Below are 22,744 nucleotides of genomic sequence, written 5' to 3'. Positions count from 1 at the left end.
CCAATTATCATTCATGTCGGAAATAGCACGAATGATTCTACTAGGTTCTATGGGTTCTGATGAATTCCATTACTCTCATCTGGCGTAGACAGGGTGTGCAACACTGCTTAATACTTAAAGGGATAATTCATTCAAAAATGAAAATTCTGTCAGTAATTACTCTCCCTCATGTTGTTCCAAACCTGTAAGACCTTTATTCATCTTCAGAACACAAATTAAGATATGTTTGATGAAAACCGAGAGCTTTCGGTCCCTGCATAGACAGCAACGCTACTGATGTAGCACCGACTGAGCCTGATTTCTCCCAAAGTTTTTTTCTCCATTCTGTCACCGATGGATTTTTGGTTCCTTGCCGCTGTCGCCTCTAGCTTGCTTAGTTGGGGACACTTAATTTCCAGCGATATCGTCAACTTGATTGCACAGATATTAATTTAAACTGAACTGAGCTGGACGATGACATCATTGAATTCAATAATGAAATGCCTTTAACTGAAAATTGAGTGTTTAATCTTGTCATTTTACATTATTGACACTACTTTCCTATTTTGATATTGGAAAGTTGATTTGACACAATCTGTATTGTTAAAAGCGCTACATAAATAAAGGTGACTTGACTTGATGTGTTCAAGTCCCAGAAAGTTAAGGACTTTGTTATAAAAGTCCATGTGACATTCTACGTCGGCACGCCGGCTCCTGTGTCAGAAACACCACGCACGTGCTGTGGTACTCTCATGAATGCACAGCAAAAACTGACACGGAAGACAAGAAATTGTTGAATAAAGTCGGTATTCTTTGGACACAAAGAGTATTCTCGTAGCTTCAGAAAATTAAAGCCCCGTTCACACCCGTACTGTGAAGACGCTTGTGGGTTCCTACTGCTGTCGCTCTAATGTTATTGGTAAACTGCATGTCTGGACATATCTTTACAAAATGCAATAACAAACTCTATATATCATCGGTAAAACTAAGATATCATTCTAATCTGACTAAGAATTGGACTTAAAAGAAATAGGGTAAACGTACTTATTAAGCTCACGTACCCATTAAGCACACTTCCATTTTTGAGATCAGATTATAAAAAGAAAAAAATTTATTATCCTACTTGATGCCTTAACCAATTGATATGTTTGTTACTATATACCTCCTACAATTTCAAATCAATCAGATCATTGCATACGGAGATATGTGTCTCCATGTGTTCACACTGTCTAGCGGCCATTTTGAAAGCCGTCTAAAAACTTTCACCAAAAGAGGAGCCGCTTAAATGTGATTTTTATAGAGGTTTAAGCCTTTATTTTGGGTAAATTTCACTAAAATTAAGAGATTATTGTTCAGACTTTTGGATATTATATCCAGGAACTTGGATGTGGGAAATAATTACATTAAATCCAAAAGATAGTTTTAGCAGCACAGCGCAGACGCTACAGAACACAGTTAGCTGACTAGCTGTATAAGATTGTGTGCTACGCTAACATAATACTTCACAGGCATTACTGGCTTGTACTTTTACATCCATAATATTATAAATTGACAGTTTATTGCTGGTCTGTGGTTTTACAGTGTTGTAATTTTTAAAGATTTCATATTATTTTAAGGTGAGCTTAAAGGGTGCACTACTATGAAAATCACACAACTTCAGTTTGACATCAATAAGTATAATTTTATAGATATTGTTTATAATAGTTGTTCATATTAAAATATGTATGAACTTAATACATGACCTAGACTATTTATTTAGCAAAAATCCTGTCATTTTAATAAATATTACAATGAATTTATTAAAAATGGTTGCTGCTCCCATTAAGCTCAGTGTGTTCTCTTTAAGCTCTTCCACATTGAACGTCTATGTAAATACTTCATAAACAGATTTTACATATAAACTCATGATTGTCACTTTAAGTTAATCGATTTTCTATGGATTCTGTCAACTCAAATCTGCAGACTGGCTCTGACCTTTGGCAATGAGTATCAGCTTTTCCAGACTGTAAATCTGTGGAAAAATTGGGGCAAAAATCATGTAGTGTATTCCAACCATAAGAGACTATAGATAAGTTTACATCCATGTAATAAGAGGCTTCATAATGAGGCTAGTTTCTGTGTTCATCCTCATAACGGAGTGTCTATTTACACTAAGTGCAAATAGCCGCCTTGTTAGCAAAGGCTATTTACACTAACTCCGCCTACCAACGTGTGATTGAGATGAAACTATGAAAAAAGACACTCATTTTACATCATTGTTAATAGCGTAGATGGTAAGGCGCATGCTTTTTGACACGATCGACCCGAGTTCGAACCCGCCTTTTGCCAAACTTTTTTTCTCCCTTTTCAAATCTCAAATCGCATCGGGAAGGCATTTATTTTCAATAAAAATGAAGGAAATAATCAACAATGAAAATAAAGTATCGGGTAGGGTTAGGGTAGGTGTAGGGAGGGCTTTATTGTCCCAATAAAGTGGCATCCATTTAATAATTTGAATTAAAACTATAATTTACACTCAATACGTTATTATTGCGTACCGTTTTATAACGTACTACAATACTGAGGTGCAGATAATTGCCACTATTTGCAATAAGTAGTATATAAATAGCAGAAAATCTATTTTAACAGTGTAGCTATTTTATATATATTTGATCATATATAGCTATTTTAACACAGTGTAAATATCATCCATCGCTATTTGCTAAACTTCTCACTGCATCATATAATTAACAACACAAACCGTCAATGTATGACTCAAACTCACTTTAGACTGCCAACAGTTTATTTTCCACGCATCATTTTTATGTCGTTACAGTCAAATCATTTAAAACAGTGCACTCGCGACGGTGACGTGTGAGCACCTCTGACAGATTCTTCACTCCTATTGGTTGTTGCACGCAAAATTCGCTGTTCATTTGCATAAAGTTAAGCAATCCTTAACTTTTGTCGATTGACCCGCATCGCTTGACACGCCCTCATTCCGTCGCCAACGGTCACTGTCGCTCTTGTCACCGGAAGTCGCCAGCTCTCCATTGAAAATTAATGGGATCATGTCGCTCTGTTGCTGGTGGTGTGAACGGGGCTTAAGGTTGAATCACTGATGTCACATGGACTATTTTAACAATATCCTTAATACCTTACTGAGCCTTAAACGTGGTAGTTGCTCTCTGGTTTCATCAAAAATATCTTAATTTTTGTTCTGAAGATGAACAAAGGTCTTACAGGTTTGAAACAACATGAGGGTGAATAATTAATGGCATATTTTTTTATTTTTGGTGAACTATTCATTTAAGGCTAGGGGTTTGTTCAAATGAAAGAAACTTTAAACTTACTTTGAGAGGAGGTACTCTTTGTTCTGCTTTTTCTTTAGCAGTCACTGTGGATGACGCTTCTGATGAAGTGACACGGGGCTTCTTCTCTGTTCTGAGCTCTGTATCCTGTTCACTAGAGACTTTTCTTTTTAGAGGCTCAGATGTGACAGCAGTTACTGGAGATCCAGCCTCACTTCTTTCCATTACAGTTTGTCCAGCCTCGCCATCGGGACTTTCATCTTTATCTTTAGGGGTGTGTCTCTCGTTTCCTTTCAAACAGGTGACCACTGCTTCCAAAGCAGATGCTGGGGTCTTACATGTGATCTCATTTTCCAGTGCTTTTTCACTGTCAGGTTTGGGCTCCACTGCTTTCTGAACAGAGGACTCCGGAATCAGTTCTTCTTGTGCATCCTTTCTCGTGTCTAAGGATACATGTGATTGCTCTGGAGCAGGAGGTTTGACCGGCTCTTCAGTCGAGACATGTGTTACGATTGATTTCACATCTCTAGATCTCAACTCCATGTGGATGACCTCTGTCAACTGGTTTACCCTCTGAGACTCTTTGACAGCCTCTGGCTTTTCTGATAAGACCGTGCTTTTAGCTGGTTCAGGAACACTCCTATCCTCTGTCAGCTCTCTGGATTCATCTATACTCAATCCAGATCTGAAATTAAAAGCAAGAAGAGACAGAATATTAGGAAAAAAGGACCTCAAAAACAAAACATCACCTATGATACAATAATCTAGAGACCCACTAACCAATTTTCCATCAATTTTAAGTCTTCAGGGCATGCAATCCTGCTCCTGGAGGGCCACATTATGCTACAGTTTAGCTTTAGCCCTAATTAAGCAAACCTAAACCAGCTAATCAATGTGTTGGAGCTAAACTCTGCAAAAAAGTGTCCCTCCAGAATAGGACACCCCTGAACTAGACCATACTCTCTTATTTTCTTTTTCAGTATTTCCATAAGGCTTGGTGGCTGACTTACTGTTCACCATAGTAGCTCTCAAAGAAATGCTCCTTCCAAAGCTCCACTTTCTTTTCCTTCTCGATTTCTTGCCGCATTCTCAGTCTCAGCTCTGGTGTGAACTCACCTGAGAATACAGCCTTGCATAAGTCACACAAATATTGAAGATGAATTTATATATAACACACTAAGTAACTTTTTTCCACTGCAAAATGTTTACTCAAAGATTTTTATAGAAATGTATAGTTCTTTAAAAAAAAAAATGTTTACGATAAGGTAAACTCAAATGACTCTTGTAATATTGGAAGCTTAGAAAAATCTGTGTTTTTCTACAGGACCTTGTCTCCTCATGGTGGCTACCACATTGAGATCAAATGATCTGCCAAATACTACTCATTTTATTTCTGTAGCCCCTGTATTATTGGACACTGTCGGTTGCAGAATAAACTGGGTGACAAGTACACCTCCACATAGAGTATTTTTATATACTTTTACAGTATATTTGCTTCTGTGTCTTGTTGCATCCACACTGATATTTTCACCTAAATTTCAATAACCAATGCTGTTCAAGAGTGATGCCAGCAAAGCAAAATTACATTGAGCACATTTAAGCTTTTAACTACTTTTAAATCATCGAGGACAACAACTGACCCTCTGACAACCTCTCCTTCCAAGACTGTGCTGCTGATGTGAAGAACTCATTGTTTAAGGCAGAGCTGGTCACCTTCAGTGCACCATCCATACTAGCCTGCGAAGTATCATCAATAACAATCAGAGATTCGTGATCCACAAAATCATACTGTATGTTCAACACCGCAGGGTTCTTTTGTGTTTCACTACCTGCTGGTCTACCTCTGGCAGCATCTTAAGAAGCTTCTGTTGACACTCCGTAGGCAGCATTGAGAATGTGTGCTTGTTGATGAGCGCTCGCAGGTTGGTGTTGACAAGGATGGAATCTGGAGTCTCAACATCTATCTCACACTTGGTACGCCTCAGTTGTCCTGAAAATCCAAGGTGGGAGATCAGTTGCGGCATCTCGTGCTGACACGAATTACAGTGGTCTGTGACGATACTCACTGGCACTGAGCCTACTGGTGCGCTGAGACACCTTCCGGGCACCAGTCGTGTGGCACACATCTGCTTTGACGGAGGAGGACGAGCTGGAGGTAGAGTTCTGTGGACTGGCAGGGCAGCGCTCTGTCTGTTTCAGCTCCCAGGCTAGAGCAAACGGAGACATGCTGTTTAATATTCATTTTGTATTTATATGAATATGAAGTGGAGGTCAAAAATTTAATTGGACTAAACTAAAGAGCAGGCTTTAATTTGAGTAAAATTCACATTGAAAAACTGTAACATCAAATACTGTGTGTATGTACAGGATTTGGAGGAGTCGTGAGCCATGTCTTTGACAGTCTTGAGGAGCAGTCGTGGGCTGGAGGCGTTGGGGATTCCACATTGCCGCCGTTGATTCCTCTGCTGCTGCTGTTTCAGTGCCTATAAATTAAGTATGACAAAAAACGAGAATGTTTATAAACCCACAGCTTACATAACATAGGTTGCTGCTTTGTTGTAAACAGAGAGCACAGGGGGTCTCAAATGCTTAAGGTTTAAACCAGCCAACAGTGGTTAATATCACAGCAGGTCAGGGCGGTATGACAGTGTATATTGTGCAACAGCAGAAATGTGTAATTCAATAAAGATCTTAATATACCATGGTAGATATATCCATGTGGTATCAGTAATGCTTCAAGGGAGGGTTCACCCAAAAATGAAACACAAATTAAGATATTTTTGATGAAATCCGAGAGCTTTCTGACCCACTGACACACAATTCAAGGCTCAGAAACGTAGTAAGGACATCGTTAAAATAGTCCATGTGATATCAGTGGTTCAACATGAATTTTATGAAGCTATGAGAATACTTTTTGCGCACAAAGAAAAAAAAAATATCGACTTCGACACACGTTCACAACAGTATCACAACGCACTACCTTTACTACCTTTCTGGGCCTTGAACGTGGTAGTTCCATTGCTGTATATGCAGGGTCCGAAATAACCCTGGGTCAACAATATCTTAATTTGTGTTCCGAAGATGAACGAAGGTCTTACAGGTTTGGAACGACATGAGGGTGAGTAATTAATGACAGAATTTTCATTTTTGTGTGAACTATCCCTTGAAGCATTACTGATATATCTACCATGGTATATTAAATTAATTATTCAGTAATTATTATTTATAACCTAATAAATAAGCAGAAATAATAAGTGTAAGTGGCAGTACCTGTTTGAGGGCCTTCTTGCTGTGTTTCTGTGATGGGGATATGAGTTTGCTGTTGGAGACTGACGGAGATGAACAGCGAGACTGTGGGGAGGATGGCTGAGATTGCAGTTTTGCTGGCACTGAGAATGGTAGGAAAGCAATACATTAGTTGCATGTTTGCACATCAATACCACAAACACAGTTATACTCACACACACAATTGAACCAGCATATGCATAATTTCACTCCATGACAATTCAAGGACATTTTAATACAGATACACAATCAGTTTGTAACTGAAAAGAACAATGTAAGTACGTGATTAGTGCAGTCTCTATTCTGAAGTATTTAAAAAATGTAATATTTTTAAAAAAGCATTAAAATATACATTTTCTTAAGTGTGTTTTTATTATAAAATTTTTTTTTGTAATTTGCACCTGGAATCACCTGGAAATTATGTTGCTATTATGTTGTTCCATGACAACCATAAATTCATAAATACACTTTTTTAACTTTCCTTTTATACATTTAGCAAATGCAATATGTAGTGGCAACACAACTAAAAACAACCATGTACTGAGATCAGAACCTAAGCCCTAAAAATGAAAACACAATGTGTTTCACTGTATTATAACTTTACAGTCATCCAAGCACATTTTTAAAGGATGGGTGTTTTTAAAAAGACGAACACTTGATAAAACTAACTCCGATAAATAACATGCTGCTAAAGCAATAATTATTTCCTGGTTTTTGCAGTTAGTTTCTTTTTCTCTGACACAATCTTCATTTTCTCAATCCACAGCTTCAAAGTTTCACCAGGACATTTAGATGAAAGTCTTACTTACAGTACTTGGTTCTGGATGAATTCACTCTGTAAGAGTGCATAAGTTTCTGCAAGATGAATTGAGGTAAAACCTACATTTGTTTAGTTAGCTTCGTACTACTCTCTCATATATTTGAGGAAGTGGTATATAAAAAAAAAAAAAAGAAAAAAAAAGTAGAATTTCCTGTTTAAAGGGTGTTTTGCATTCAAAGAATATTTTGACTTGAACAGGGAAAAACTAAACTTAGATGTGAGGTCATTTATAAACATCAGCGTATGAATTACACATTCATGGTTCAGAATGTTATCTACATATCTACGCATGCGCTGATTTGTGCCTGCGTGTTTTGAGTTTGAGCTCCATCAAATTGATTCTTTATCGTCTATTTTCTATCTTAAAAACTATTTTATACACTATCATTTTCGTTTCTATAACGTGTGAATATATCCCCTATAGCATTCTAAAACAAAACCAATCAGAACGCCTTATCACTAGTTTTATTTTGATTTCTCGAGTCTGCTATTAGCTTATAGCCCGTTAGCATCGGCAGCGTGTCTGCCGCTAATCTCGCTTACACTGCTAATACTCTATTCACACACATTACCATTGTTTCACTGTTACTTGCTTAAATGGCAGATTTGTGTCTACCTTTGAGTGCAGGTGAGGACACATTCGAGCTGCATTCGGTGCAGCTGGAGCTGGAGGCCGTGGAGAAGCAGATCCGCGACCTGGTGGAGAAGCAGGCCCAGCTGAGAGAGCAGAGAGCCGCGCTGGAAACATCCCGGGCTGACGCTCACAAGTCCGGGGTAAGTATACAGCACGCTGCTAACACTCCCACCACCTCTACTCCGTGTGTTTCTCTGCACAGACCCTGTGCACCCAGGACGCGATCTTCCCAGATATCCTTCACTCCGGCGCCGGGACGCCACGGACCCTGGGTGCACCAGCAGCGGAAGACGCGAGCCAGGCCCCGGGCGACGACCTCTCCGCCTCCGGTCTTCGAGATCTCCACCCGGAACCGCTTCGCTCCCCTCCGCGAGACGGAACGCGACGCGACGCTGTGATCGTCGGAGACTCCATCGTCCGGCACGTCCGTGCTACATTAGCTGAAGGTAAAGTGCACACTCACCGTTTCCCCAGTGCTCGTGTTCTCGATGTTTTTGCACAGATACCCGCGATCCTGAAGGGCGACGAGAGCATCGGTGCTGTCGTGCTGCATGCGGGGGTTAACGACACCAAGCTGTGGCAGACGGAGACACTGAAGAGGGACTTCAGGAGCCTGATCGAGACGGTACGCAGCACATCGCCCGCGATGACGATCATTGTGTCAGGACCGCTTCCCACGTATCGACGAGGACACGAAAGGCTCAGTAGACTGTTTGCTTTAAACGAATGGTTATTGTCATGGTGTAAAGAACGGAAACTGCTCTTTGTTAATAATTGGAATCTTTTCTGGGAGCGTCCTTGGCTTTTCCGTGCTGATGGCCTGCACCCCAGCAGAGTCGGAGCGGAACTCCTGTCGGACAACATCTCCAGGACACTACGCTCCATCTGACTAGTAAGCCAATTCTCAAATAACTGCTATGATGACTTTTGTTCTACCCACTTAAATGATAGAAGTACTTGCGTTATCCAATCTATACAGACTGTGTCTGTTCCCCAAATAGCGAGGTCAAAATATAAATTTAATGCAGGATCTAGAAAAAATCTGATCGTGATTAAACCAGAAAAACGCAAAATAAATGAACAAAAACTATTTTTAAAGCTTGGGCTCCTAAACATTAGATCACTCGCACCCAAAGCAGTTATTGTAAATGAAATGATCACAGATAATAATTTTGATGTACTCTGCCTGACTGAAACCTGGCTTAAACCAAATGAATATTTTGGTCTAAATGAGTCTACTCCACCAAGCTACTGTTATAAACATGAGCCCCGTCAGACTGACCATGGCGGCGGTGTGGCAACAATATATAATGATATTCTCAATGTTACTCAGAAAACAGGATACAGGAGGTTTAAGGCATTCAAAATACTTCTGTTTAATGTTACACTGTTAGATATGCAAAAGAAATCTCTCCTACTATTGTTCCAGCCACCAAAGACAGATTCACAAATAACCTGCCTGATTTATCTCAACTGCTCTGTGTACCCATAAATACACATGAACTAGACGAAATGACTAGCAACATGGGCACTATCTTCTCTAATACATTAGAAGCTGTTGCCCCCCTCAAATTGAAAAAGGTTAGAGAAAAACGTACTGCGCCATGGTACAACAGTTATACCCATTCTCTCAAGAAAGAAACTCGTAATCTTGAGCGCAAATTAGGGGTGTGCGATATGACGATTTTTGATCGTGGACGATAAAAATGTCTCCACGATCTGCTTTTTAAGAAATATCGTAGTATCGCGCTACCGCGCACATTGTCAATTACAGTTCTGGCGCCGCCGTCTCTATGTACTGTGCAACACGACATACAGCAGTAGAGTTACTCTGACAGGACACTGCACTTATTCGCGATCGCAAAAGTACATTATTTGCATACAAGCCTTGCTGGTTAAATGTTTAATTCGCGCGCTGGTCTGACGTGCGCTTGTTCTGAGCGCATACACCTGAAGCACGCGCACTAAAACGCCTGTTTAACAGCGCCTGATTACTCAACTAAGTTATATTTTGCGCTAATACTGTCAAAACACACAATGTTTACATACAGACTGAGTTGGTTATCTCTAAAATGAAAGTAAATAGTTAAGAGAGAAACGGATGCGTGCCTGTACTGTATATTAGATGTGTGCAGCTCTTAAAGGGACAGGACACTAAACGTGCTGTCGACTGTCATTAAAGGGATAGTTCACCCTAAAATTTAATTTCTGTCATTATTTACTCAGTGGAAAACCAAACAGTTGCTGGTCCACATTGACTTTGATAGTAGGAAAGAAAAATCCTATGGAAGTCACTGAGGACCAGCAACTGTTTGGTTTTCCACCTTCTTCAAAATAGCATTTATAAATGTTCAGCACAAGAAAGAAACTCATTCCGGTTTAAAACAACTTTTGAGTAAATGATGATATAAAAATACAACATTATGACAGAATTGACAGACAGATGACAGAATATTAATTTGTGGGGGAACTATTCATTTAACGTTAACAAAACAACAAAACGCAAAAGAGAAAAATCACTCACTATTCTTGACTGAAAAACTTTAATACAGTTGCTTTAGGAATCAGTCTATCTAGTGTTTTATTTTTATATTTGTTCATTCAATTTCATTGAATGCTCTGCTAAATACACCTATTGTACCTGGAAATAAAGCACTGTTTGTTTTATTTGTATATTATGTGTATTTGTAATGTGTATCTTTGTTCTTATTTTTTAATAAGAAAAATAAAATAATGACAAAGATTTTTTATCTTCGCCCACTTTGGCCTAAATATCTGCCATGCATCTTTGTCTTTCTAGTTTGGCTGTAATGCTCAGACAACTTGTAAAACCAAAATAATAAAACTAACAAAGAATCGTGATAAAAATCGTGAATCGTGATATTTCTATAAAAAATCGTGATATGATATTTTTCCCATATCGCCCACCCCTAGCGCAAATGGATAAAAACTAACTTGGAAGTTTTTAGAATTGCGTGGAAAAACAGTATGTCCAGCTATAGACAGGCTCTAAAAGCTGCCAGGGCAGAGCATATCTGCAAACTCCTAGATAATAACCAAAACAATCCAAGGTTCTTATTTATCACAGTGGCTAGATTAACAAATAAACAGACGCCACCCGATAAATATTCCCTCACAGTTTAATAGTAATTACTTTATGAATTTCTTTACTGATAAAATAGATAACATCAGAAATACAATAACAAATGTAGATTCTACTGTGTCTAGTATTTCAGCTTCATTCATCGCACCCAAAGAAAAACTGCAGTGCTTTACAACTATAGGACAGGAAGAGTTAAATAAACTTATCAGTGCATCTAAACCAACAACATGTTTATTAGATCCTGTACCAGCTAAACTACTGAAAGAGTTGTTACCTGTAGCAGAAGAACCGCTTCTCAATATTATTAACTCATCGTTATCTTTAGGTCACTTCCTAAAACCATTCAAGCTGGCGGTTATTAAGCCTCTTATTAAGAAACCACAACTAGATTCAAATGAACTGGCAAATTACAGACCCATTTCAAATCTTCCGTTTATGTGTAAAATTTTAGAAAAAGTTGTGTCTGCTCAATTGTGCTCCTTCTTGCAAAAGAATGATCTCTATGAAGAATTTCAGTCAGGTTTCAGGCCGCACAGAAACTGCACTTGTTAAAATTACAAATGACTTGCTTCTTGCTTCAGACCAAGGCTGCATCTCATTGCTAGTATTACTTGATCTTAGTGCTGCTTTCGACACTATAGACCATGACATACTAATAGATTGATTACAAAACTATACTGGTATTCAAGGGCAGGCTTTAAGATGGTTTAGATCCTACCTGTCCGATCGCTACCACGTTGTTCATTTAAATGGGGAGTCATCTCAATTATCACCAGTAAAGTATGGAGTACCACAAGGATCTGTCCTAGGTCCTCTGCTATTTTCAATATACATGTTGCCTCTTGGTAATATTATTAGAAAATACGGGATTAGTTTTCATTGTTATGCTGATGATACTCAACTATATATCTCAACAAGACCAGATGAAACTTCTAAACTAAGTTAATAGATTGTGTAAAAATTTAAAAGATTGGATGACCACTAATTTCCTCCTATTAAATTCAGATAAGACAGAGATATTACTTATTGGACCAAAAAACATTTCACAGAATCTCTTGGATTACAATTTGCAACTAGACGGATGTACTGTTACGTCCTCTAAAGTAAAAAATCTGGGTGTTATATTAGACAGCAACTTGTCCTTTGAAAATCATATTTCCCATGTTACAAAAACAGCATTCTTCCATCTTCGAAACATTGCCAAGCTTCGAAACATGCTACCCGTTTCTGATGCAGAAAAGATAGTTCATGCATTCCTGACCTCTAGACTGGACTACTGTAATGCACTGCTAGGTGGTTGTCCTGCATCTTCAATAAACAAGCTACAGATAGTCCAAAATGCAGCGGCTAGAGTTCTTACCAGGTCAAGAAAATATGATCATATTACCCCAATTTTACAGTCTCTGCACTGGCTACCTATTAAGTTCTGTATCATTTAAAAAATATTATTACTTGCCTATAAGGCCTTAAATGGTTTAGGCTACTGCGTACCTAACTTGTCTTCTACCACGCTACAATCCAACCCGCTCCCTAAGGTCGCAAAACTCTGGACTTCTGGTAGTACCTAGGATGGCAAAGTCCACTAAAGGAGGTAGAGCTTTTTCACATTTGGCTCCCAAACTCTGGAATAGTCTTCCTGATAACGTTCGGTGTTCAGATACACTTTCTCTGTTTAAATCTAGATTAAAGACACATCTCTTTAGCCAAGCATTCACATAATGCATCTTATAATCTTGTACTGCAGTTATATCTGATCAAATGTACATTATTATTATTCTTTTGCTTGGGTTGAACAAATCATTTTGCTTAGATGGAACAGCAGCTACGCTAATTATGTCTCTATTTGTTTCTCTGATTAACATCCCATGGTAACTAGGAATTACAGAAGCTTCAGTCTGGATCCAACCTTTAAATGATCTGAGATGACCGAACACCTGAGAAAAGATAATGCCAACCCCTCAGAGGATGCCAAAGCTCAGACAACATACAGAATTACCAAATTTTGCCATAAGTTAAATATATTAAGGTTCTGCAATATATAAATATATTGTGGAAACTTAATTTCCTGTAGAGCTGTTTTGCAACGATTTGTATCGTAAAACGCGCTATACAAATAAACTTGAACATACTCCATCCCACAACAGATGGCACCAGTCAAGATATCTAACAGTGATTTGATTAACTACAATTTTTAATTTCTTCAAATCTTTATTATTAGTTATACATTAGCCACCTGCTTAAGCTTCACCCCACTACAAAACCTTTGGAGAAAACCTTAAAAAAAAATTCTCCCAAACAACTATGAGATATTTCAATAAGCACAGTCATAACAAACAGCCATAAATTATACTTGAATTAAAATGTACTTTATAGTTGTTTAATTATAAAAGGCTTTTTCTTTTTGTCTTTGTTTCTAACCTGCTTATCCAGTACAGTATGTAAGCTGTAGAGCATTAATATTTTACAGTTGTAAATGAATATTTAACTGTACACACTGCCGTTCAAAAGTTTGGGGTCAGCAATGTTTTTTTTTTTTTTAAGTAGTGGATACTTTTTCAGCAAGGATGCATTTTTATTCTCTAAACACATGTATAATGTTACGAAACATTACTTTTAAATAAATGCTGTTCTTTTGAACTTTATCAAAGCATCCTGAAAAAAATGGTTTGCACAAAAATATTATGCAGCGCAACCATTTTTAACAAATTTACATAAATAATAAGAAATGTTTTTTGAGCAGTGAATCAGCGAATGATTTCTGAAGGATCACTGAAGACTGGAGTAAAGATGCTGAAAATTCATTTTTGCTATCACAAAAAAAAAAAAAAAGGTTACATTTGAAAGTATATAAAAATAGAAAACTATTCATTTTAATTGTTAAATTATTTCACAATATATGCATGTTAATTCCCCCCAAAAGTAGAAGTAGCACTTTGGTAATTTCATTGCTCTGATGCAGTGGTTCAAGACGGGTGGAATGTTCAGGAAACATGTTTGAAAATTACTATTAATTCTGCAGTTCTATTTGGTGACACTAGGGGTGCAAAAATTACACACTCCAGCTCTAATTATAGCTATATTCATAATTCATCAAATGTAGTACCTCTCCTTTTCCACCTTCCTCTGCGTCCATCTTTGCTGTAGGTAGTGGTGCTGGTATTTTCTGTGCATCGTGTATCAGACATGTTATCACTGCTGTCCTCTGAAGCATCTTCTGACAGTTCCTTCACCACGTCTCCAATGTCCTTCTGCTCACATACAAACACAAACCATACACATCACATGCCCAACACTAATTTCCATTAAAATAGATCATTTGAATCTGATCAAACAATTAATGTTAATTAATATATTTAATAGATCATTAGGAGAATTGGGGCCTGTTATGCTAACGTTGAACATTAATAATAATAGTGGTTGGGTAAATATTCATGTCAGTCAGAAGAACCATATGAACAAACCAAAGCAATAGAAACCCCACATTTATATTTACTTTTCATTCATGGTAGACATGTTAGCAGCAGTATATAGTGAATTAGTGTGTGTTTATTTTTCAGCGTCGTTGGTTCTGGAAGCATTTTTTCAACTCATTTTTCCCATAGGGATTTTGAAAAATGCTCTGTTAAAGCATTATAAGCTATAAAATAAGCAAACCAGCTATGAGATGAACTACAACATTACAAACTTTGTGCAAAAAGTATTTGAAAGTCCAACAATAGAAAAAAAAAAAAAACTGTGTACCTAACTTTAGTGAAGGAAAAAAGTACAATCCCAAGAAATATTACAAATGACAGTCAAATTAAAAACAATGGAGAAATATTAAATAAATAATTTAAAATGGTTGATTACCCCTATAGATACAATACATTTTTGTTTTAAGATAAACACAAGCTGAAATAATGTGAATAGATGGCTTAAACAAAAGCATTTGGAGTAATAACCTTGGAGCTCATAACAGCTCTGTCCTTAAAGGTTTACAATTTACTGTTAAAAATCACTTTTCTTATGGGGAAAATTGTGTTTTTGGAGTTTTATTGAGTTTTTACTGCACTTCCAGAACCCAACTGCTGCACTCTGTGTATCTTCTGAAAATCGAATATATGATTGTAGTGATGCTAACACCACGTTGAGCTACAGGAATTGTGCTCAGGTAAGAAACATTTATTTTGTGAGTGGTTAAAGGGGTCATATGATGCGATTTCAAGTTTTCCTTTCTCTTTGGAGTGTTACAAGCTGTTTGTGCATAGATAAAATCCCTGAAGTTGCAAAGACTAAAGTCTCAAAACCAAAAGAGATATTCTTTATAAAAATTTAAGACTTTGCCATGCCCCCCTAAAACGCCTCGTTTAAACACGGCCCCACGTCTACATCACTGTGTGGGAAGATTTGCAAAACACCGCCCAAATGTATACGCAAAGAAAGGGGGCGTGATTTTTATTCTCGCTGTAGTATTGCTGCTGCTGCTGCCGGCACCATGTTTTGGAGACGCTGTGAAAGGAAAAGGAAAAGGAAAAGGAAAAAAAAGGGAAAGGGAAGTGGTGTGTGGCCAAGTATGGTGACCCATACTCGGAATTTGTGCTCTGCATTTAACCCATCCAAGTGTACACACAGTAGTTGGGGGTTTGGAACCTTGCTCAAGGGTCTCACCTCAGTCGTGGTATTGAGGGTGGAGAGAGTGTTGGTTATTTACTCCCCCACCTACAATCCCTGCCGGACCTGAGACTCGAACCCACAACCTTACAAGTCCAACTCTCTATCCATTAGGTCACGACTGCCCTTAAACAGCCCTGTGTTTTGTTGTGAAAGCGAAAGTACTTTGTTTGGGCTTCCAAAAGAGGACACAACTAGAAATCAGTGGTTAAGTTGTATTTACAACACTGTTCCAGAACAGTTCAACCCAAATATTAGAGTGTGTGCAGCACATTTTATTTCCTGAACTTGGAAGAGTAACATTAGCCTACAATACTGGCTTGCACAAAGGCTGTTTCTATAAAGTGGGGCAATTCCAACTTTGCAAGGACAGTCTGGCGCTTCTGACTCACAGCCAGTAAGTACGTTTCTGCTACGGACGATTCAAACGCGAGTTTTGAGCAGTGTAGAGTAGTGCTTGTTGTTTGTCGTTTCTCCGATCACAAATGCAGACATGGTAATGTTAATTCATTATAATCAGTAATTATGTCCCCACTGGATGCAACATTTATAATCGTCGTGCCGGGACACGGCCTCACAATACGGTGAGGGGCGTAACATTTCCGTTACATGCTTGAGGTATTCGGCCAATCACAACGGACTGGATAGCTGGCCAATCAGAGCACGCCTCACTTCTCAGAACGATGAGCTTTGTAAACATCGACACGTTTCAGAAAGGTGGGGCATAGAGGAGCAACAATAATGTACAGTATGTGGAAAATAATGTGTTTTTTTTTACCTTAAACCGCATAAACACATTACATTACACCAAATACACAAAATAATGTTCTTTTTAGCAACGTCACATGACCTTTTTAAGTATGTTTACCTTCAGTGTATAGACTCCCATTCTGCCGGGGACCTTATAGAAGATCCCTTCCTCTCCACGTGAGTTTGTATGGAGCATGGCATTGAGACAGGCAAGAGGCGACGTTCCACTAAAAAACCCCCCCAAAAAAACAGCTGATTAAATCAATCACCATCTTCACGCAACTAAAAAGCTGCAACAAAGATCACAGTTCAGTGGTTGATTTCCAGGTATGTCAATTTAAATTTAAATAAAGTAAAATTATTATATGTAAAAATACTGAAAACATGCTACATTACAAGCAGTCTGAATGACAGAATATGGCAAAACAATTACTAAAAATGTCTGGATTTTGATCTTGGCATAACAAAAACATATTAAAGGTTTATTTGCGGTGTCTTCCATTTCTAACTGTGCAGCACAATGCAAAATATACAAAATTCAGGTAGATTATACTATAGTGCAAACTACTACAAACATTTATATATAATATTTTAATATACATCCGACTGAGGAGTGCACATAATATACACAGACATTAAAATTAAGTACTTTAATACAATCTTTCAAAGAAAATTTAAAGTAAATGTAAAGCCAAAAAATAAATAAATAGTAAATTGTAGTTTGTATGTGAAAGGAAGCTCTGTTTTTTATTTATTTATATACTATTATAGTTGTTTTAAACTAGCTATTATTTTATATTTCCAGTTTAAATTGGAGTTATTCTGTTCTGTGCTTTTGTCATTTTATTTTCTTTTTCTTTTCTTTTTTTACTATTTAGGTTAAATGTGTTTTTATTTTTATTCAGTTTTGGTTTAATTTAGACAGTTCAGTTTTAGTTTTTATTTACTTGCAGTTAGTGATTTAGTGCTTGAATGTATTTCAGTTAGTTGTTAATGCAACATCTTTAATTTTCAGTTTTTCATCCAATTTATATTTGATCTTATTTCATATTAGCTTTATTTCAAGGAACAAAAGTGAGTTACATTTTCTACATTTGGTTTTGTACTATTTGTCTTCTCAATAAAACTACTGATTAGTTTTAGTCTACAGTATTTAAAAAAAATTAAATAAATCAAAATTATAATAAAACAGGCTTAAAGGGATAGCTCACCCAAAAATGAAAATTCTGTCATGATTTACTCACCCTCAAGTAGTTCCAAACCTTATGAATTTCTTTCTTCTGCCGAACACAAAGGAAGATATTTTGAAGAAAGTTAATGACAGAATTTTCATTTTTGGGTGAACTATCCCTTTAAGGAGGTTAAATTTATTTAGTATAGATATTATGTAGCATCTTCAACAGAGCAAATCTGGCAGAAGCACAGCAAGCCACTCTGCCATTTCTGAGGACAAGCACTATGGTCAAAGCCACGGTCATATGGTCCTCGCTCTTGGGAGTCCCTTTGCATGCTGTGTCAACTGGGGACATGTTAATAACATGCATAGGGACTGGCTAATGGATTTAAATTAGTTGGAGGGGAGGATGTACTACTGTATAATCTTACCTTCTGGAAGACAACAGAGAAATGAAACAAACAAAAAAAGAGATATGTAAAAGATGTAAAAGAGATCAATTAGATATGTGGCCACATAAAAAATACAATAAATGAAAAAAAAAAATGTATATGATATGGCACAGTTCTAGGGGCAACCTGCACAATCTATAGCAATGAGTGTGTGATAAAGAAATTGCTATTTTAATAATAATAAATAAAAAAAAACTCTGTAAAATGACCTCACCTTATCTCCTTAAGCCTTTCTCTCTGAATCACTTGCAGGATCTCTTTATGACTCATCGGTGTGTTGGGGTACTTCTCAAGCACCTGTGAACATTACGGAAACAAGCAAACAATTCAGCAGTGACTCAACCGCAGAGTAAGAATGAATTCAATCTGATGGTCAGTTAAAAGGAGGTTTGGTTAAACAGTAATGACTTTGAATTCTATCATTAGTTGACCTCAACGAAGCAGACAACCCTCTCTGTGAAACTGACCTACTTCTGACTGGGTCAGAGAAACATGTTAGTTTGGGTGAGAGAGTTGCATTCAAAAGTGGTCATGTTTTGAGAGTTTGGGAAATGGACACGAACTCCAGACATTCCGAGTGTTCTGTGGCTTTTATCCACACATGAAGTCAGCTGCTGGATGGAGGCCCAAGAGCTGCTTCACCCCTGCTGTGTCACACTGATGATGATCTCACGTCCTGCATTCATTTCAGTCATCCTTTACTTTGGTGAGGAAAGTACATTTCTTTATCCATGCATTTGCTTACATAAAACCCAGTTTCTTAGACGCATACAGTGGCACCACAATGTATCTGAACACCCATGTTATTTTATCGATGTACTACTATAGATTTTATTTTTATGTTTTTAATTTAATATTAGATAAAGTTTTAGTAATTTTGTTGTGTTTTGTCTTTTAAGTTTTTATTTTTTCATTTTAGTACCTCAATTTAAATTAAATGAAAATAATAAATATTGTCTTGGCAACCAGAAATAAAATAAGTTTACCTTTTTTAATATTTTATTTTATTTCAAATAATGACTTTTTATGGTTTTAGTTATAGTTAGCAATAGTATAGCTGGACACTTCAGTCACTCTTACAAATCTACGAATTTCACCATCTGCAATTAAATGATGTCAGACCTTTTCTCAGAAACAACTTTTATGAAGCCATGCTTGATGATGTATGAAGCCATGCTTTTTTTATGTATTTTAATAGGGGTTTGATATTTGTTATTAAATGCAAAGACACATGCATTTTAGGGTTTTATTATAGTAAAGTGTATTATAATATGTAAGAAATAGCAGCCAGGTATAGAGGCAAAACGCTACCGTGGTACACCTGCGCACCTGTAGTTTCTCCATAAGCCTCTTTTTTGTATACTCTATAGATCAGTTTGAATGGAAAAATGCCCACCAATGACAGCTATTAGTCTGTGTGCTTAATTTTTTAAAAATAATGAAAGATCTGACTCATTTCCTCAAAAAAAAGAAGGTTCTTTATGTTGTATAACTTTTGTAGGCTGATACATTTTTTTTTCCAACTGAAGCTATGATGAAAAGGAAGTAGCAACAGTTACTGTTTTGTTCTGTAGGTGCTGCACTCAAAAGTGGAGGGAGAAGAACACTTTAACTTTTGTTTACACAACAACATACTAAAAACTTAAAAGATTTCCTTTGTGTACAGATGACAGCATTGTCCAAACGATCCCCATTCACACGGATCCACGAAAACTTAATGCTATATTATGTATGCCAGACCAGGGGCCTGTACCATGATGGTAGATGAACAAATTCAGACTTACAGGACTAGTTTCAAATTGACAAAACCAAACCACTCCAATCCAGCTTTGTTGGTACCAAGATGCTGATCATCAACTTTCTTTATCAACTCAGTCTTTGATCCTTCTTGAGTTTGTGGAGCATGTGCACATGAATGAGTGACATCACTGGCGAACAGCCAATCACGAGCCTTGGTTAAAGGTTTTGATAAAGGTTAAGAGATTGAAGAATATGATGAATTTAAAAGGGGAAAGGGAAGTGGTGTGTGGCCAAGTATGGTGACCCATACTCGTAATTTGTGCTCTGCATTTAACCCATCCAACGTGCACACACACAGCAGTGCACACACACACACACCGTGAACACACACCCGGAGCAGTGGGCAGCCAATGCTGCAGCGCCCGGGGAGCAGTTGGGGGTTTGGTGCCTTGCTCAAGGGTCTCACCTCAGTCGTGGTATTGAGGGTGGAGAGAGTGTTGGTTATTCACTCCCCCCACCTACAATCCCTGCAGGACCATTAGGCCACGACTGCCGCTGTAAATGCATTTACAATGAAAAAAGTACTTGTTCATGAAAGAGGACAAATAAAAGAAATGATCTTGCTTCATCAGTGCAGTCACAAGTGAAACTTAAGTTAGTTTATATAATTGGAAATACACAGCGATAGAGACTCGAACATGTAAGGTCACGTAGTCATTTTTAAAGTGTTATCTATTGATTCTACAGCTTCTTTATATTACATATGATCTGTATATAAACATTCATTTAAAATAAATGATTTATAATAACTGTTCAACTAAAATTGCTTATGTGTTATTAATAGTAATAATATAAATCATATAAAATAACTAAGTAATTATTATTAAAGCAAAACAATTCTTTTTTAGTACTAGTGACCTTTAATTTGTAGCAAGAGAAACTGGGGAAGTGACTTTTTTGTGTCAGACATGCGTCACTTTGCTGATATCTGATTGGTCCAATTTCAGTTTGCGATCTCTAACTCAGAACATAACCTGCCCTGGAGCAGGTTAGCAATGAACGTAGCTAAAAGTCAAGCCACTTTCATGGTACCTAAAACCCAGGATTGGTGCAAACTAAACCGAAATTTACCTAGCTAGCCAGCTAATCCGGCTTCATGGTACAGGCCCCAGTATTTGGCAATGTCAAGTTGTAAATAAACACTACACACCTGCACACATACCTGTAAACACAATACGCAAGCGAATGACGTTACCATTTTTGTAGTTTAGACTGAAATATAAGAGTATCCTTTTTAAAAACCTGCACTTTGAAAACCGTTTAATTTTTCAGGCCCCCAAACTGCCATTGTTGTGTAAATGAACAGCCAAAAGGCATAAAACTTTTTCCATTTTTAGTTGAAAACTATGTAGAGTAAATGCCCCTAAATGACTGGAGACATGTCGCCAAAGAGAAGACCGTTGTTCTACCATAAGATTGAGTTGTTGTTTTTCTTGCGTGTCTACTGTTGGTTGGTACTCTGTTAATATTGTATATTTATATGTTGATTGATTACTAAAAAATAAAAAATAAATTACATATGCATGTATAAACTGTTCACATTGAGACATATACAATGCATTTAAATCACATGCAGACTTCAAGTTATTAAGAGCTTATTTTATTTATAGTTTATCTAATCTTCCAAGTTCAACATACAGCAAACCTGTGTGGGTGAGCTGATCACTTTTCGAGTTAGACACGTCCAAAAAATGTTTGATAGAAAACAATTCGTGTTTAACCGATTCATGAAAAGAGACTTAATCAGGTGCATAAGCAGAAGCTGCAAATAAACATGGAGCTTTAGTTTGAACACACTTGTATCTTCTTTAGACATACACTGTTCAGTTACAGTGTGTCAACTTTATATATATTATATATACTTTATATGTCAAAGTTATATTCAACAGCGATGCGGAAAGTTCCGCTAATTTAAGGAATCATACAAAAACACTGACGTCCATATGTAAACAAGCTCGCGTCAAACATACTCAAGCGAGCGATGATTATGGCCTTTTACAGCAGAAAACACAGACGAATTCAAAAGTACAGTAATATTGCTGTGTCCTCGAGAGGTTAATGACATTACTGGGTTGTTTATGCGGGTTTAGGTGAGCTAAGCTAACTGGCTAACCAGCGAAGTGTCACTAGTATTTAAGCGCGCTAAGCTGCCTCGCCTGAGCTAGCAACTGACACGAACATCATGCTACAGACGCTTCATGAATTCACTTCCCGGATCAAAAGTTCCCTAATTGTGAAGAAACCCATTTAATGCATATATCATGTCACGCTTAGGCAGTGTATGGATCTAAATGCACTTTAACAACAACAACAGAAACCAGGCCCCGAAATGCATACGCAATACTTCGCGTCCACCAGCGGGTCATGAACTCATAAACACAGTTGTACAAGTGGGAGCACAAGGCGAAAACAAGCTAAACAAATGCTCGAGAAGTCTTCGGTTTTACCGTTTTGGCGGCCTCTGCCCACGTCCTCCCCTTTTTCTTCTTCTGTCTTTCCCTCATGTCTGCGGTCGGTCCACAAAATCGACCTGGGTGCTGTAGAAAGTGTTGATGTTGCTTTAGTTACCGTGCAAGACCTGCCATCTCTGCCATATTGGGCTTTACTGTAAGAGACTAATCATGTGACCCTCTGGGAAACGTCATCTTACTGTACAGTTTAGGGGAAACTACCCACCTAAGGCTTGTCTCCGTCCATTGTTTCATTTATATAAACGTTTCAAACTCCAAAACAGATACACATGCTTACTCATAATATCAATTTAAAGTGTTTATACCGGTCAGATGACAAGCAATGCATTTAACAGA

At 37.5% G+C, this 22,744-nt stretch overlaps 1 protein-coding gene across 3 annotated transcripts in view; it reads right to left on the bottom strand.

Moving 5' to 3' along the window:
* The window catches only part of LOC306886568 (putative Polycomb group protein ASXL2), a 28,519-nt gene extending 5,961 nt beyond the window's left edge, over nt 1–22,558 (bottom strand). The window contains exons 1-12 of one of the 3 annotated variants that reach the window (XM_079443765.1): nt 22,385–22,544; nt 18,352–18,434; nt 17,756–17,791; nt 16,630–16,738; nt 14,215–14,359; nt 6,540–6,658; nt 5,635–5,752; nt 5,336–5,476; nt 5,099–5,259; nt 4,910–5,006; nt 4,280–4,385; nt 3,312–3,954 (exon numbers count right to left, since the gene is read on the bottom strand). In XM_079443765.1, coding sequence (XP_079299891.1) covers nt 3,312–3,954; nt 4,280–4,385; nt 4,910–5,006; nt 5,099–5,259; nt 5,336–5,476; nt 5,635–5,752; nt 6,540–6,658; nt 14,215–14,359; nt 16,630–16,707 — 1,608 coding nt within the window. In that variant the 5' untranslated portion in view covers nt 16,708–16,738; nt 17,756–17,791; nt 18,352–18,434; nt 22,385–22,544. Of the gene's footprint in view, nt 1–3,311; nt 3,955–4,279; nt 4,386–4,909; nt 5,007–5,098; nt 5,260–5,335; nt 5,477–5,634; nt 5,753–6,539; nt 6,659–7,363; nt 7,521–14,214; nt 14,360–16,629; nt 16,739–17,755; nt 17,792–18,351; nt 18,435–22,384 lie in introns of those variants that run through there. The other 2 variants (XM_079443764.1, XM_079443766.1) reach the window with 2 other exon arrangements.
* Nucleotides 22,559–22,744: the final 186 nt, after the last annotated feature.

This window comes from Barbus barbus (assembly GCF_936440315.1).
Source record: "Barbus barbus genome assembly, chromosome: 20".
Taxonomy (NCBI): domain Eukaryota; kingdom Metazoa; phylum Chordata; class Actinopteri; order Cypriniformes; family Cyprinidae; genus Barbus; species Barbus barbus.
This window is presented reverse-complemented; position numbering and strand designations above follow the sequence as displayed.